Source organism: Rhea americana, unplaced genomic scaffold (genome assembly GCF_003343005.1).
Source record: "Rhea americana isolate MKP2758 unplaced genomic scaffold, rheAme1 scaffold_42, whole genome shotgun sequence".
In the NCBI taxonomy this organism is placed as follows: Eukaryota; Metazoa; Chordata; class Aves; order Rheiformes; family Rheidae; genus Rhea; species Rhea americana.
The window spans coordinates 6,018,455-6,034,724 of NW_028186557.1; the positions used below are offsets into that span (position 1 = coordinate 6,018,455).

General features: G+C 44.1%; 1 protein-coding gene across 2 annotated transcripts in view; it reads left to right on the top strand.

Moving 5' to 3' along the window:
- TXNDC16 (thioredoxin domain containing 16) overlaps nucleotides 1-13,941 on the top strand; it is a 49,541-nt gene extending 35,600 nt beyond the window's left edge. For both annotated transcript variants that reach the window (XM_085315131.1, XM_085315132.1), the window contains exons 16-20: nucleotides 3,902-3,986; nucleotides 8,073-8,211; nucleotides 8,845-9,005; nucleotides 10,640-10,830; nucleotides 11,774-13,941. In XM_085315131.1, the coding sequence (XP_085171257.1) occupies nucleotides 3,902-3,986; nucleotides 8,073-8,211; nucleotides 8,845-9,005; nucleotides 10,640-10,830; nucleotides 11,774-12,054 (857 nt within the window). In that variant the 3' untranslated portion in view covers nucleotides 12,055-13,941. The remainder of the gene's footprint in view (nucleotides 1-3,901; nucleotides 3,987-8,072; nucleotides 8,212-8,844; nucleotides 9,006-10,639; nucleotides 10,831-11,773) is intronic.
- The last annotated feature ends 2,329 nt before the right edge of the window (nucleotides 13,942-16,270 follow it).

Genomic DNA, 16,270 nt, shown 5'->3' on the forward strand with positions numbered 1-16,270 from the left:
CTCATGGCAAGAATTCCTGCTGTAACCTGGACCAGCACATCATCATGTCACTGTCATTTCCGGTTAAGTGAAATAGAGCAACAGGATGTCTAGTTAAAATAAGCCCTGGTTTTTTTCCAACACTTACGTCAGAACTGAATTAAGATGCCTTTCAGTGGTTCTGAGCTAAAAGAGCTTTCAGGAAAAAATGTAATTAAAAATTATTACAGAGACATGCATCATATTATTAGGACAATGAATGAGCCGTTTCTTGGAAATTTGGAGACTTTATAGGGGAGAAACTTATTTGCTAGTCAGAAATTGGAAGCAAACTTGGAAGTAAAACACTGCCTTAAAATGTGCAATAATGGTTTAAAAATACACCTGTGCTTCACCAAGCTCTGGTAACATTGTAGGAYTTTCTAGCATTAGTGTAACCCAAGTGCTGACTGTCTTCTGTGTATCCTTCAGCACTTTGGAAACAGGCAGGCTGCTTCTGATTTTTGCTGTATATTGTGTATCATGTCTTCATCTGTGYAAAGACTATTAATCTATACAGAAGCCCATGATCAAGCTTATACTGGAACAGAACATAGGGCCAGCATGCCTGTGTCTTGTACCCAGCAGTGGATATTTAGAAAAAGGATATAAGCAACRTGGACCCTAGTTATACTAATTAGCAGTTCAGAGTCTTCCTTATCACAGAAMTATTATGCTGATTTTGCTTCTAATAGCTGCTGATGGTATAATCTGTTATAAGCTATACAACCCCTCTTTGAATCTGTGCTTGATCTCTGGAGCATCCTGTGGCAGTGAGTTTGGTCCTTGAAAGATTTTCTGCAAGGCTGTGTTTTTCCTGTTCTGTGGTACCCAGTCCCAACCCCTCCTTGGCTGACAGGTAGGGCTTGTGTTAGAAGAAATGGTGTATCAYGGTTACTGACTCGCTCTGAGATCGTATGCTGTCTAAGCCATGCCCTGGTTCTCAACAGAAGCTGTCAGGCACGATAGCAGCATCACAAGTAGAGGAAAGCAGTATGGACAATTGCAGCTTAGCTTTAGTAAGATCAAACCTTCACTCAGGCCAGTATAGAGCAAGGTGATACTAAACAAAATGCATGCCATGGTATTTATAGTTTTAGATAGTTTTCCAGAGACTGTTTTAATTAGACTTTGTGTGAGTCTGCAGTTAAATCAAGCAGAAGAGAGCTTATTGTTGAGACCCCTCTCTTTACTATGTTGCGTGGATTACACTGTTTACCTGCCACTGTGGTCTCTTGCACCACCTAGTAGATTTGGTCATGCAACTGTTTCCTGTGTAGTAAAGACTTTCAGCATAATTTTAATTTACAGCCAGCTGGCTGGTACCTTGGGCTGGAAGAAGCCATGCAAATATGCTGCRGGTGCTACTGGAGAATGTGATTCTGTGAGATGCTTTTAAGCTGATGCTGGATGGATGGAGGGGGTTATGCTTAGCCTCTGAAAATTCTGCAGGAGCTACAGACCCTTTCCTTTCTGGCAGTTTTATTCCCTTTCCAAATTTATCTGGGGAATTAAAACAGTGTCCTCAGGGGAGGCTGACTAGGATTCCAGGAAATATTTAAATTACTGCTTTGGAAGTACTTAATGTCTGTAGTGGAACCGTGTGAATTTGGAGTTTTCTTGCAGCAAGCTAAGACTGTTGCTGTGTCAGATAGTCCTCCAAATGCAGTAAATCAAAAGCAGAGCGTGGCAGGGAGGGGAGATCCCAGCTGGGGTGAACCTGATGAAATGAATGCACCTAGATTCTGCTGAAAGCTGTCTTAATTTAGGAGAGAATTCCTGCAGCCAGTGCTTCTCCAAGACAGCACTTGAACACATGCTTATATCTCAAGTGAGTGTCTAAAGATAAATGCCTATGAAAGTGCTGTCTTGAAGCTTGGATTTAAGCCTGCTCTTTCTGCCTTGGCCTTTCTCCTTCAGTGCCTTGTAGCACAGGGGTAGCTCAGAATCATCCCGATTGCTTTTTCTCTGGTGGCTGGGCCACTAAAACATTTGCAGAGGTTTTGCTGGTGAGCAGCTCCCAGTGTTCCTAATCAGCTGGTCCTTTGTGAAAATCCAGTGACCAAAGACCAAGCAAATGCCCAAACCAGTGTCAGACTCATCCAGTGATATTTTCCCTACCTCACAACAGGATGAGCTGGCCAAGCTGTGTCATGAGCCTTGTGATGTGTTGCTTCTTACAATGTCTGAACTCTGTGAGCCACTCCTATAAGGGTCTGAGCTCCTATTTGGAAAGGAAAACAATATGAAAGTATTTTGTAGCCCCTGTGGTTCCAGGAGAGCACAATGGAAAGCATGACTTTGAATGTAGCTGAAAAGCCAGAGGCAAAAGACCAAGAAGTGACCAATTTTTGAGGCAGCCTGAGTTTATTGAGGTCTGAGTCACTGGTCTCAAGTGTTTTTGTTAGCCAACTGTGATATGATGTTGTATGTTATGAAGAACACTAAACAGTATATGAATGCAATTTTATTAAAGCTGTAAAAGTAACACATATTTTGCCTGCATCTAAAGTGTAACTCTTGGGGAAACTTAGCTTCTCCTCGGTGCTTGATTTCTAATTCTCTTTAAGTCTTCTTAAAAAAAAAAAAAAAAAAAAAAAAAGAGAGAGAGAGAGAGAAGAAGAAAGAAGGATTGAAATCTGCCCTGTTTTCAGCCTAGCTGCTTTGGCAGCAGTGTTTTTGATCTCTGATCTGTAGCTGCTATACCTGTATTTTACAAGCTCACCCAGAATGGTTACATGTTCTCACAAAGTTTCTCTCTACCCTGTATCTAGTTGCCTAGAACTGAGGCCTTTTATAAGGACATAAACCAGCTCTGCAGCCAGCTCTGTCCTCAGTCCTCCAGTGCTGCTGGCTTTAGCAGTGATGTGAGAGCCCCAGTCCCTTCATTTTCTCCTTGTCCTCTCTCTGAGCTCACTGTCTCTGAAAGCCCAGTGATTTGTGCTAGGACTCTGCTCTCTGAGCTGAGACAGCTGAGATGCTGCCCTCTCTTTGCATCTGCCTCTCTTCCTTAGTCAAGCACGCTCTGTCTTCAAGCTTGTTAGCTTTTTGACCTTCCCTGTCCTAGTTTGATGCCTGTTCCAGCCCTTACCTATTCTGATGCTAGCACTTTCTTCCATTTCTCAGGCACAAGATGTTCAGAGCCAGTTTATACCCACTCCCTCTTGAGTCAACATTGACTGTTAGTTTGAACTGACTCTTCCCCCTCTTTTATTTAGAGACAGTAATCCTTACCTGGCCTTCAATGTGTAGGGATCAGCAAGGCCTGCTTTTACAGTCCTCTTTCCGTGATCATCTGTGGAGCGTGTCCCAGTCTAGAACCTGGCTGAGCCACATTGCATGCGCTGGCTTAGACCAAAAGAAACTTGAGGGCAGAGGTTGGTTTATCTACTGGGCACTTAACAATACTCCAGTTAAGTAATCATCAGTCATTTCCAAAAGGTCGCTGAGATTTATAAGATTTCTGTTTAGACTTAAAACTGGTGTCCTGTTTCAAAGAGCTCTTACAGTCTTTAAGTCAGTAAAGCAATTTCACTTTCCATCAGTATCTCAGTTATGCAGATCCTGGAAACTCATTGCTGGTGGCTAGTGAACAAATACTGCACTAATAATAGGAACTTTCTCCTGATCTCACCCTGTCAGTTGCTGCCAACCCTGCCCTTCCGTAGCCTGTGGCCATGAGATGCATCCATTTTTCATCAGCCACAAGCTCTTTTTTTTTTTTTTTGTTAGCAACTGACAGTTTGCTGTGGGAGGGTATTAGGTATGCAGACACAGTGATTTGATTGTGGGAAGGTATTAAATATGCAGATACAGTGATTTGATTTGCAGAAGGAAGCTGATACTTCTTTCTATTGTTAACTTACGTATCTATTTTTTACAGCCAAGGAAGCTTTTGTGGAGGCAGGAAACATCTTAAGTGGACATGTAACGCTGGGATTGTATTTTGAAGATGATGCCTTGGCTTTGTGAGTTGTTTGTGTTTTCATTTGGTGAGAATTTAAACTAATTTGCTTTTGTGAAGGAAGTATTACTGGCCATGCTGAGTTCGGAAGTTCTTTTCCCTGCCGTATCTGAACAGTTGCATAATGCCATCTCTTCACAAGATAGCGTGTGAGATGGAACAGATCATGGACTTGCTGTTTCTATTAGCCAGGGAGCAGGAGGATTTGCAGTTGTGATTGCCGCTGCTGCTGGGGCGTGTGCGTGGCTCAGCACATACGTACCCCCAAACCTCTCTCAGTAGCATCCTGGCTAGAGGTGGAGTGGGGATTGGATCTGGTTGAAACTGTGTTGAAAGCCCTCAAACACCAGCCAAGGAGCTGCTGTGGCATGGAGCAGATTGCCTTTCCATAGCACTATGAAAGATGTTAAACCAGTTCTGTCTCACCCAGCTTCCTTGTGAACACTCACATCTGTCTGCAAAATGTTTGCAACTGCCAGTCCCAGGGAAGAAATCACTTCTATCATTTCTTCAATTAATCACACACTGTATTTTTCTTGAAAAATGTGACCAGCCATTTCCCTCCCTTTGGCAGGGACAAGACATAAGCTCCATTTGGAAATGGTGGTAAGGAGCGGGTGCACCTTCTTTCTGCAGGAAAAATGGAAAAGTATAGGAGCTTTCTTCCTGTAAACATGATAAAGGTGAAATCAAGGCTTTCTTCTCCAGTTCCTGACTGAATAAGAACATCAGCTGCAGGCTTAGCTTTAAGCAAAGTTAGAGATAATGGGATTTAAGCATATATCAGTCCATGCACTTAACCCCTTGCTGGAGTCAGTCTCAGGTATAAGTGCTTCAGATCAGACTGTAAGAGATACTTCAATGCCTACAAACGGAGCTAGATCCAGAGGGGATCGTTAAATTGTTCTGGTATCTCGTTTCCATCAGGAATTAGCCATCAAGACAGAGYTAAAAATCTCAGAAGGTCTTTGGCCTTTTGTCCAAGTATGAGTTGTAACACCACAAGTTATTTTCATTAGCTTCTTACGAATGTGCTGCATCTCTACTGTGTTTGATGAGACACTAGTGCGTTTTTGTGATGTGCTTGGAGAGTAAAAATGTAAATATCTTGCTAACACGTCTCTGTTAACTAAACTGAGCCCAAAGCACCAGCTCTGGTCAGATTTTAGAAGTGAGGCAGTACCAAATCCTGTTCAGCACTGGAGTGGGAAACTGCTGCATAATTTCAGGTATGGCAGTCAGAAGCAGCAGCAGGGTGAAAAACTTGAGCTCAGATGCTGAAAGACTTCTTCCCTGATCATCTCTGCTGAGCTGATAGATGGAAAAAATAACAGAAGTCAGGGTGATGTTCCAAAACAAAAAGAAACCAATAGAAAAAGTCTGGGTTCTGTCAGCAGCAACATATACAAGAATATACCTCCATCCTCCTGCTGCAACTATAGTCTAGAGCATGCTCCTATTTAGTTGGAATAGTTAATACAGTTTATGTTGATATTCATTCTGCCAAGTTCGAATTTTGGCTGCATGGAAGGTGTTTTTAATTGTGATTTGTGGGTGAAGCTACTGTAGATGGTCATCTTCTCACCATAAGCAGAAAGTAAACACTTACAGGAATTCCTTATGCAAGAGCTAGACTCACTTCCCTCTTAAGAAAAGCAAAGCTATTCTTCTGCTAAGTGCTCAAGGAGGAAATGTTTGTGGCTCCCAAGCCACAGAAAGCTGAGACAGAAACTGTTCTTGTTGCATTTCCCTTTACCAGGGAAGAAGGTTACAAATACACCAAAAATGTTTTTAGTAATTTAGAATTAAATTTTTAGTAAAACTGTTTGCTTAGCAAACACCTACTCAGTGGTAACTATGAACAAAGTGTTAAGGAAGAAATGCTTTCAATAAAGTCACTATTTGTTTCTTAAATACTTAGATGGCATATACTCTTGCCAAGTGTGTGTTTGCATATGTTTTGTATTTAAATGCAAGTCTCATTGTGCATCTGAAGACCTCTGCTATATGAATAGAAAGCTGTCACAGGCAACAATACAACCAGTTGCTGTGTATTGGCCATGTTATCTGTAATACAAGAAGTGATTTCAGAGTAGACTCTTGCTATTAGATGCAAGACCAATACGTTGGTTTTCTGGCAGTATTATGCAACTCTCGTTTCTCTTTAAGACCTATGGAAGTTCGAGAAGTGCAAAATGCCTCTGAAAAGCCTGCAGTGGATGTGTTTTTTCCAGACAGATGAGTGTTTTTATGGGCGAAGTGAAAAGCCTAGTTATGAGTCAAAGCATGGAAACATGTTGTCTGCAGTAACCTTCACTTGCCTGCATTAGTGACCCCGTGACCCAAAACACCAAACACCAAGATTTTTAAAGCAACTTCAAACCAATCTCTGTCATATTCAGAACTGTTAAAGTAAGTGTCCACAATGATTTTGCCTGGGCAAACCACAGAGGGGAATATAACTGGTTGTAACATGATTTTTCCATGAGCTGCCTTTCATTTAAAAATAACTAGTGTTTGTTCTGCAGTAGACTGAGTCTGTGTTAGATCTTCCTTATATGGAAAAAGGAAAAGGCAGAGCAGATTACTTTTGAAACAGAAATCAAAGGCTTTCCACCTCCACAGCCCAAAAGGTCCCCAAATCTCTTTGTGCTGAGATAGGCAATAACCTTATCTTCACTTATCTTAAGACTCTTGGCTTTTAAAGAAAGCACTCTGTGTATCTGAAAGAGCGGTCATTGCTGTCTGTGTCTGAGTTTGCTGTGAGCAATCATGCCGATTTGGAGTTGGTTCATTAAAAGAACCCACGATGATAACCGAAGCCAAAGAGTGCAGCTTTCCAATTCAAGTTCCAGTGGGAGTTGAATGAATGAGAGAATTGAGGAAGGGGTGGAACAAGAGCAGTGCTTGGTCTTGTCACCACATAAACACCAGCAATTTTCAACTCAGTGTGGCCAGCTGAAACAGCTCATTGAACTAAGTATGACCTGTTATCTGGAGACCCTGTTTCTCAGCCCACGGAGGCTGCAGTGGTCCCATTTCTGTAGGGGCTATACCAAACTACCTGATCCACCTGAACCGTGAGACTCATCTTTGGTTCAGTCACACCATGCTCTGGAGTCAGCAGCTCACAGGACTCAGCAGCTATGGGCACTGGTTGCGAGCTACAAACACCCCAGAAAACAATTAAGGCAGTTTCCTTCCTCTGTCTCACCCTTCYTCCAGGCACTAATATCTGGAGTCTTCAGGACTGAAGTTCCTCTAACTTTTGGAAAACTGTTCTGTTGTGATGTGGCCCATGCCCTCTCATTGCTCAGACTCTCTTATTTTTGCTCTTTCCACCTGCTCAGCTTTTCTTTAAATGCCCTCAAACCTTTTTTACCAGAAGAAAATTAGGGAACAAAGAATGAACTGATTTCTCTGCTCAGAGAAAGCTCACAGGCCACGCGTGTTTCTGTAGCGTAGTGCTGGGCTTCAGCAAAACAGCTCATGTTTGCAAAGCCAAAATTCAGAGGCTGAAATTTAAGCATATAGAACCAAGCTCGTGGTTTGGTGCCCTTCAGAGGGAGTCTAAGGCCTTGTGCTTGCCTGCCTCGGGAGTGCCGAGGGTATTTGTGCCACCTAATGTTGGGTGTGAAAATGGAAGAGGCAAGTGCCAGCAAATAGTTTAGACTGATGTTTCAAATTTTTCCTTTTATTTAGGTGCTGATAGGCTTTTTGCAGAAGAATGTGGTGTTTGTGTGTGTGTTTGTGCATGTTTAGTGTGCAGTGCAAGCTAGGTAAGTGGTTGTTTTGGAAGAGGATGAGGGTATGTGTCAGCCACATCTCTCCCTGTTGGCTCAAATCTGGCCTGGAGGGGCTTGGAGGGGTGGGGAAATGTGATGTGCAGAGCACTCCTCTAAGGGCCGACAGTTAGGGTCTGTTCGGGGCTGTTCCTTCCTGCAGGTGGGCTGTGCCTTTGAACAGCACCGTTCCTCTGCCCCATATCCCCTTCAAAGTTTTTAACCCTGAGGATGCTAGCTCTGCATGCAGCAGATTCAGTATGCACCAGATTCCCCACCGAGTTCTTGTAACAGTCCCTTTTTTTCAGGTCCCGTAAATATGCAGTGTCTCCTCCAGCCCTCCTCCTTGCTAGGAGCAGAGATCAGAGTGTGGAAGGCATTGCTTTGTCCAAACAGAGTGCACAGGACATTGTGCAGATGATCAGATATGAATTGCTGGACATTTTTGTAAGTAAAAAAAAAAAAAAAAAAAAAAAGTGTCCCTTTGCTCTTGTGACTGCAGTCATTTGAAAAAGTGCTGATTTTTAGCATGGAGCTGTGCAAAATAAATGTTCTTTTTTCAGTATTTCTATCACATTGAGTTACATTTGTTTTTAACTTTTAACTATGAGTTGGATCAGGCAGTCTGGACAGGGATCTATCATTTACAGTGTGATCTTATGGGAAGAGACCTTGGAATGGAAGTCAATAGACTGGTATATGCTTATTACCACAGACCCGCTCTATGGCCTTGGATCGGCCYCTTTGAGGGCCTCCTTCGTGTATCTAGCGCACAAGTTTCAGAAGTTATTTGCAGCCATGCCTTGTGGAGCTGAGCTGAGCCTTTCCTGCTTTCTGCTCACACCCATGCTTYTGGAGTATATCTTCTCATTCAGAGTTGGCTTCTGAAGGGCAGAGTTGGGGGCAGACACTTATGAAGTGCACCAAGATCCCAGCACACACGTATGTGCTTGTGCTGCATCCGTTCAACATGGATGTTACAGCCTTGCTCAGCGACTGCTCGTGTAAGATCAGGAAGGCTGATTTTGTCTTGCTYTCCCCTCCCTGTAAACCTCAACTTCTTGTTTTGATCTCTTGCAGCCAGAAATCACAGTGCAAAATTTGCCCCGCTATTTGCAACTCAGAAAGCCCTTCCTCATCATGTTTAGCGATGGTGACATCAGTCAAATGGAAAGGAAGGAAATGCTGAAGCTGGCAAAAGGAAGACCACAGCAAGCGTTTKTAACTTGCTGGCTGAATTTGTGAGTGTGCAAAAACCTTTTTGTTTCTTTCCATTACCTCACTCTCACTGTTTCAGGGTAAGAGAAAACTAAGTCTGCAGTTACTCAAAACACTATCTAGCTGGTAATGTGATTATTCAGTCTGAAATCATAATGAGTTGGGAGTCCAAATCATTTAGCAATGATTCAGTATGTATTCTGGGCAGCTGTAAAGTAGCACAGCAAAGTAAAATCAGTAGAATTTTAATGATGGCAGAAATAATTTTTAGAAGAGTAAAGTGTTTTCAGGGGTATTGCATGGAAGTTTGACCTTGGCTCTGGAGTTTTTTGTATCTTGTCACATATGGGAGAAAGTAAATTTGCCCCTCAAGTGTCTTAAAGTGATTATGCTATTGGCAATTAGAAGGAAGCACAACACAGCAATTATTGATTGTTGACTGGAGGAAAACAAAGTTTTCAGAAGAAGGGGCATCTAGAAGAAGCCCTGTAAGACACACTTAGAAAATAATCAAGAAACAAATGCAGGAGCTAAGAAATAGAAGTTTTAGGAGATACAATTTTTTATTATTATTATTTCTCTGCTCCCTAGTGCATTTTCAGTTTTTAGTCTCCAGTTATTTTTGCCCAAGCCCAGAGACATCTCATTGACTTAATCATAATGTGCTTCAGAGTCTGGGAAGCATCTAGCAGCGTGGGCAGAAGTTTACTAACGGGGAATGCACACGTTTTATAAGAGACGACGATTTGTTTGCCAGTAATATGCAAGAAATAAGAGCCCCTGGAATTTCCCCACCTACACATCTGCCTTTGTTCTCCTTTACTGAAAAAAAATAGCTAGTCTTTTTAAAGACACAAGAACATTTCCACAAGAGAAAGCAGAATAAAACCATTGGCTTTGAAAGGATAACATAATCCTAGAAGGAAGACCACATTCCCATGATGAGGGCCAACTCAGATCCTGTGCATCACTCATCCTGAAAATAGTACCTGAAGGASTCATCATCTTCCAGTTGTTGCCCTCTCCATCTCGGTCAGATGTCCTTTCCTGGTTCTGTCCACATCACTTGTGGGTGTTGCCATTCCAACTCCTTGTCTTTGTCTACTGGCTGTGCAAAAAGACCTTGTGACTGCCAAGGGACAGGCTGCATGAACACACCCTACTGTAATAGCTCATAGTATCCCTTTTGTCTGTTGACTTGTTGCAGCTGCAGAGTGGTAACAGTAGCAAGGCTGGGAAGATCTGGTAGTATCTCCAGCCAGCATTTCTGTTTGCAGAAAGAATGGCCAGACATGGTGGGGCTAACCATGGTGGGATCTGCTGAATATATGTCATTATGTGTTACCTGCTCTTAAAAATTTCTGATGGAGGAAACTTCACACACCCCTACAGAATTTGTCTCAGCTGTTCCTGRTGCTGGAGGATTTCTTTATACATATAATCTGCTGTCCATTCGTTCTTTATTAGAGTTGGCTAATTGTTTTTTTTTAACACATTCAGTTCCTAATACTACTATGAGTTTCTACAACTGTCCCAAGGATAAAATGCTCATGGGCTTTGCTGGATGTTGCCCATGGGCTTTGGTGCTTTCTTGGCTCTCGTTTATGTTGTGCTGCCAAAGTGTTGGTCAGCAAGTTGAATCTCATCTTCTCCACAGGAAGAACACACCTGTGGGCCACGGGATCCTGAAGGCCTATTTTGCCACCTTGCCTTCGTTGCCTGTTCTTGTCTGGGTGAGCCTTCACACAGCAGGTCAAGTATTCAGGTTTCCACCAGACCAGTCTGTCACTGAAATGAATATCTTGTCTTGGCTGGAGAAGCTAAAAGCAGGATTGGAGATTCCCAGCAGTAAGTAGAAAAGTGTTTGTATTGTTCTTAAGCACACACTTGGTCTGCTCCTGCTCTGTTTATAAGAAGAAATTACGTGCAATAAATTCTGTCCTGGAATTTAATGATGGAAAAAATAGCTATTCTAAGTTTGAGTTGGAGAAGTACAAATAGTCCGGCCAGAACAGAATACCCATATTCATGAGTTTGCTTTAGGGCTGTTTAATGTTTAGAGGCAAGCAAAAATAGTTCTGAATCAACAACTCTTCCTTGTAATAATCCCCGAGCATAGCTGTGCTCTCCCATTGCAGAGAGCTAACCTGGCTAAGCCCCTTTTAGTCAGCCAGCCACCCACCCACACATCTTTCTATCTCCACTGCTAAAGACTCATTTAGCTTTTCAGCTTTCTGGGGTGTAGAAGAGGTACATTGACCGTTGGACAGCACGTTGCATGAGCAAGGGCTGTACCAGCCAGTACAGCCTGCTTTCTCAAGCTTTTAATCACTGTGAACTGTGCAATCAGTCTTAAAAATAAAAATTGGAGAGCATCCTCATTTAGTGGGACTGTTTCCTCTCTGGATAGACAGCAGTCCTCTCTCACTCCTAACAGTAATGCTCTGTCATTAACACTGTTATTTGAGGCCTGAATGAAAAATCCACCCACACACAGAGTGTTGCCACTTGTGAACTTCACAGTTTAGGTCTCTGAGGATGGAGGAGCAAGCGTCTGAGAAGCTGAGCCCTGGCCAGCTCCAGTAAATGTTAATTCACCTGTGATTGGTTTGATTTCAGTGGCAGTGTTAGACGTGAAGAGAGAGGGTGCTCCGTAAGAAAACATCTTTAATTTTGCATCTGCTGGAAGAGTGAAAATTTCTTTGAAATGAGAATATATGTAWAGCAGGTTGCATAGAGGAGATATCACAGCCTTTTAACTTGTTAACATCTGACTGTATTCACTTCTCAGGTACCTTATCTGAGGAAGACTGGAAACCACCTCTTCCTGCTTACAATTTCCTCCAGATGATGGAGACAACAGTGCCTGAGTTCATCCTGCACACCTCCTACAGCCATGGGGACACACAGGAGCAGCAGCAGCCAGAAAGCTCTGAAGAAAAAGCCACAGTCAGAGAGGAACGGCCTGAGGAGTCTGGGGTGAAAGCAGAGAAAGGCCAGTCCCCTGGGAGGGACCTGCGGGGGACAGCCCCAAGGCTAGCAGGAAGGGAAAAGAGACATAGCGAGCTGTGAGAGCTAGAGATCCCGCTATGGGAAATAGTGAGAGGCTATAGGACAGTGCCCAGAGAACTGTCTCACAGTCTGAGTCCTCTGTGAGCATTCTACAACAGAGAGAGAGGTGCTTTACTAGCCAAATTAGCAGTGAAGGGATAAAACAGCTCTTAAGTTTCAGTTTAAAGGCAAATTCCCCATTGCAGTGTGTCAGCACTTCTGCCATGCCTGTGATTTCTGGTACCAGCAATGTGTTTGTACAACAATAACTTGGCCCTCCTGTGTGCAGTTCCTGTTGCATTTCATGGTAAATCATGACAGCAGATCTACATGGAGATTTCTGGGAAGGAGTTCTGTCTGCTTGGTAGTTAATGGAAAGGCCCACTTTGCGTGCTAAAAGCCTGTGTGCACAACAAATTATGCTGGAGAAGTTAGATCAACACAGCCTATTCCTGTGACACCATATATCTTGCAAAGATGCTTTGGTTGCCTCTGAGCGGAAAGACCATGAGCAGTTCCAGGAAGAAGAACAGCTCTCTTGCCTCTAGTAATGCCACTAGAGGCATTACTGAACTATCTGTCAGCAAGTTCTGCTCTCAAGAAACTTAAATCTGCAGAGAAACTATGTGTTGCTGTGAAGGCAAACATACTGCTCACTCTATGGCTGCAGTGTTTAAACTGGCACGTAGTTGTGTTTACACCTGAGATGGTGAACTGAATTCATGAGCATGTTTCTTCTCATAACAGGAGAATCTGGCTGAAGTGATTTTGTTATAAAGTCCAGAACTCAGATCATCACAGCAGCTGTGAATATCCAGAACACATCCACAAAATTTGCCAGCAAAGCTCAAGGTCAGGTGGGTTGGAAGATGGCTTTGCTCAATGCTGGCAGCTTCATGATTATGAGCCCAGGGGGCTGTTTGCAGCCTCTGCTCTTTTTGGTTTTGGTGACAGTAGTGAGGCTGGTTTCATCTGAGCATGGGATGGTGTGGGGAATGAGGTCTGCAGAGAGGTGAACACTTTAGAAATGAGGAGGGGGAGATGAAGGGCAGGGCTGTCAGTGCTGGGGACAGACTGTTCCAACATGGGATGGAGCTGTGTCTCACATCCTTGTCTAGACTGGGAGGTTCAGTGCCTGGGAAAGCAGTATTCTGGGCTTTACTCACATCCCTGGGACAGCAAAAGGCCTTTAATTCCTTTCTGGAGGGCCTGACCTTGCAGGACAGCTCTTGAGCACAGGATGTAGTCTGGGGAGTGCAGTGTGTTCAGAGGGAAACTTTGTCTAATCCTGCTAATGTCCATCCCAATCTTCCCACCGCCTTCAGTAGGTGCGAGCTCTGTTCCACAACACCAGAGATGTGCCAGGAGGGTTGGATCCTCCTCCTGCTTATGGCTCTGAAGTTAGGAGGGGGGAAAAGCAAAAAACATTTTAAGGAACTGCTTGAGGCTTTGTGAAGTCTTTCCCTTCTTGCAAGCATCCCACCTGGTGGGAGTAGTTTGCAATGCTCAGTAGTAGTCCATCAGTCTTGGGCTCTCTCTGAAGCCCTTAATTGCTGTTTTTGTACTTGACATCAGGCTTAGAGCCAAACTGTATATATATGTAAAGTAATTATCTATAGTATGCAGATCAGAGTCTGTTATGCAGCTGAATATTCCTCAGAGAAGGAGTAGAATCAGTGTGGAAACAGAACTTCTGTGAGTTCCCATCATTCCTTTGTTGCGTAAGGTCTTTATACCATGTTCCACGTCATTTCCACTGAATCCACTGGATCATTTCCAGTACTGTCCCTGATGATATGAMTGATGCCTTCCCTGTTACTGCATCACTCTCCCATTTTGTGCAGGTGAAGTGTGGTATCTGAGATTATAGTAAATTTCTTAAATAAAGTATATCTAAAGTACACTTAATCTGCTTCTGTTTTGGTTGTGACAGCATTGCATTGAGTGGAGCATCTGATGTCCTGGACCAGGATGTTCAGGATGGGAAGCACACTTACAGGAATGGCTCCCTCAGACCACTGAAGTTCATAAGCAGAAGGACTGCTTAAGCAGGTTTTGTGCAATACAGAGAGTGTTCCCGGATCCCTACTGTACTTGGCTGCACTTCATTTTTCTTGCAGACCTTAGCTGTGCAGTGCCAGGGCAGAAGCCTGTCACTAGGGGTCAGTGCCACATCTCAGTTACGCTCCAGCAGAATTTTTCCAAGGGAAAAATTGCTCCCTCTGATAGTGCTCTTTCACTGATCCTGGAGGACTGCGAGTTCAGGAAGTGGGTATCTGTTGAGGCTGCGAGGGGATGCTCATGCCTGCCGTGACTCAGGGAAGGGACGCACTCGTGGGTGTCTCACTGCTGGCAGCGCTGAACTGGCCAGCAGCTGTGTTTTACAGAGCTGCTGACTCTGATCATGGGTGTAGGTCACAGTTCCAGACCACATGAGGTTGCACAGGCCTGGCTTTGAGTTGGGTGGGTGGGTTTTTTTTTAAGTATAAAATGTCTTTTTAATTGTATAGCAGAAGCAGGCAGTTAGGGTGTGGAGGAAACCTGTCAAGGTATGTATGTGCCAGGATATGTACGTGCAGGGGGAAAATGTTATGAATAGTGGGAACAGTTTGATTGTACTCTACATGTTACAGCACTCTCCTCTGCTGGAAGAAACGATCCTACATTGTTATTTTTGATAGCTGTGGCTCTAGGATGATAGAGCAATGCAGAAAGAAATATTCAACAGTGGAGTTGGTTTTTATGGCCTAGAGCAATGCAGAAAGAAATATTTAACAGTGGAGTTGTTTTTTTATGGCCTTGCGTGAAAAGAGAGTCCAAGGAAGAAGAGCTCTTGAGTCCTGAGGAGCAGCTGCGAGGCACAGAGCGAGTCCCACCCGGCTTGAAGAGAGAAACCCTTTCCTGCACGCACTGCATGTCAGGGGAAGGGAAGGAGGCCAGCAATCTCTGAGGAACTGCGTGCATATCTGCAGCTCCTTTGTGTCTCAGCACAGGCTGATGTTAAAGAGAGGCAAGATCACAGTGACCACTGATGCTATCAGCTCCTTTTTCAACCATTTAGTACAAACAAGTCCATTTTGGTAAACCACAACTTTGTCTTCTGAGATGATACTAGTGAGTTGCTTATGGATCTGAAAAACTGTTAGATTTTCTGACTGGTACAGTATTTACTATTTATGCCTTCATATCAAGCTTTGCATGTACAAAATTTTCTTCACCAGTATGACAAAGCTGGACGTTTGCATGTACTTTGAGAGCCTTTCAGGGAATGTTTAATGTCAGTGATTGATCAAAAGATAAAATTATGATATATAAAAAAAAAAGAAGAAGAACAAGGATTATGTGATTGACTTTAACAGCAAAAAGGCAGTTTCCTGTCTAAAAGGATCTGATGATGTCCATTTGCTGTGCTCTGACCTCGGGAGGACCCATCACTGTTGGTTAGGAGTGAGAAAAGCTTGCTGCGGCAGTGCTTGCTGCCAGAGCAGAGGTCACGTTTAGGCTGTGTGTTGTGTTTCCACGTTTAAAGAAATTACTGAGAAATGGCTTGGGAGGGTGCCCTGGCCCATTGCTTGGCCAAGTGGCACAGGATTGAACTGCTTGAAAGCCCTGCGGAGTTGGATACAGGACTGAGGTTCCCTTTCTGCCTGCCGTGCTGAGACCTCTGTGCCAACTGACTCAGGAGCCCTGCACGTTCCCACTTGCTCTCATGGATGCTTTTGCTGGGTGTTCTCCAAGACGTGGGACGTCAGGAAGCAATCAAGTTGTTTCTCCCAGCTCCCTGGAAGCAAACAGAGCTTTTCCCTGGATGGTCTCAATGCTTGTGGTGGAAGATGAATTTTCCAAATTGGCTGTCCTCTGCCTCTCCCAGCCTTAGTGCCCTGAACCACTGATGGCCACAGTCCCTCTTGGTCAGCATCGCTCCGTGGCCAGGCTCTCCATGCAGCCGTGCGCTAGGGATACAGCTGTGTGATGGTGAAGGCTGAGGCTGCAGCAGAGAGGAGGCACGCACGGGGGGATGTCACCTCCTGGAAGGAAGCACAGACCCCTTGGCAGTGGGAAGGGACGGAGAGGGGAGGCTATGATGCAGGAGTCGGGCATGGGAAGGATGCGTTTGCTTGCACGCAGAGAGCTGCTGTGGCAGGAATCCCCGGCAGTAGCACTGCCTGGATGTGAACCAGGGCAAGACCTGGTGGGCTGGCTCATATCTCTTGTGCTTGCCGATGCCTGGTGCTGT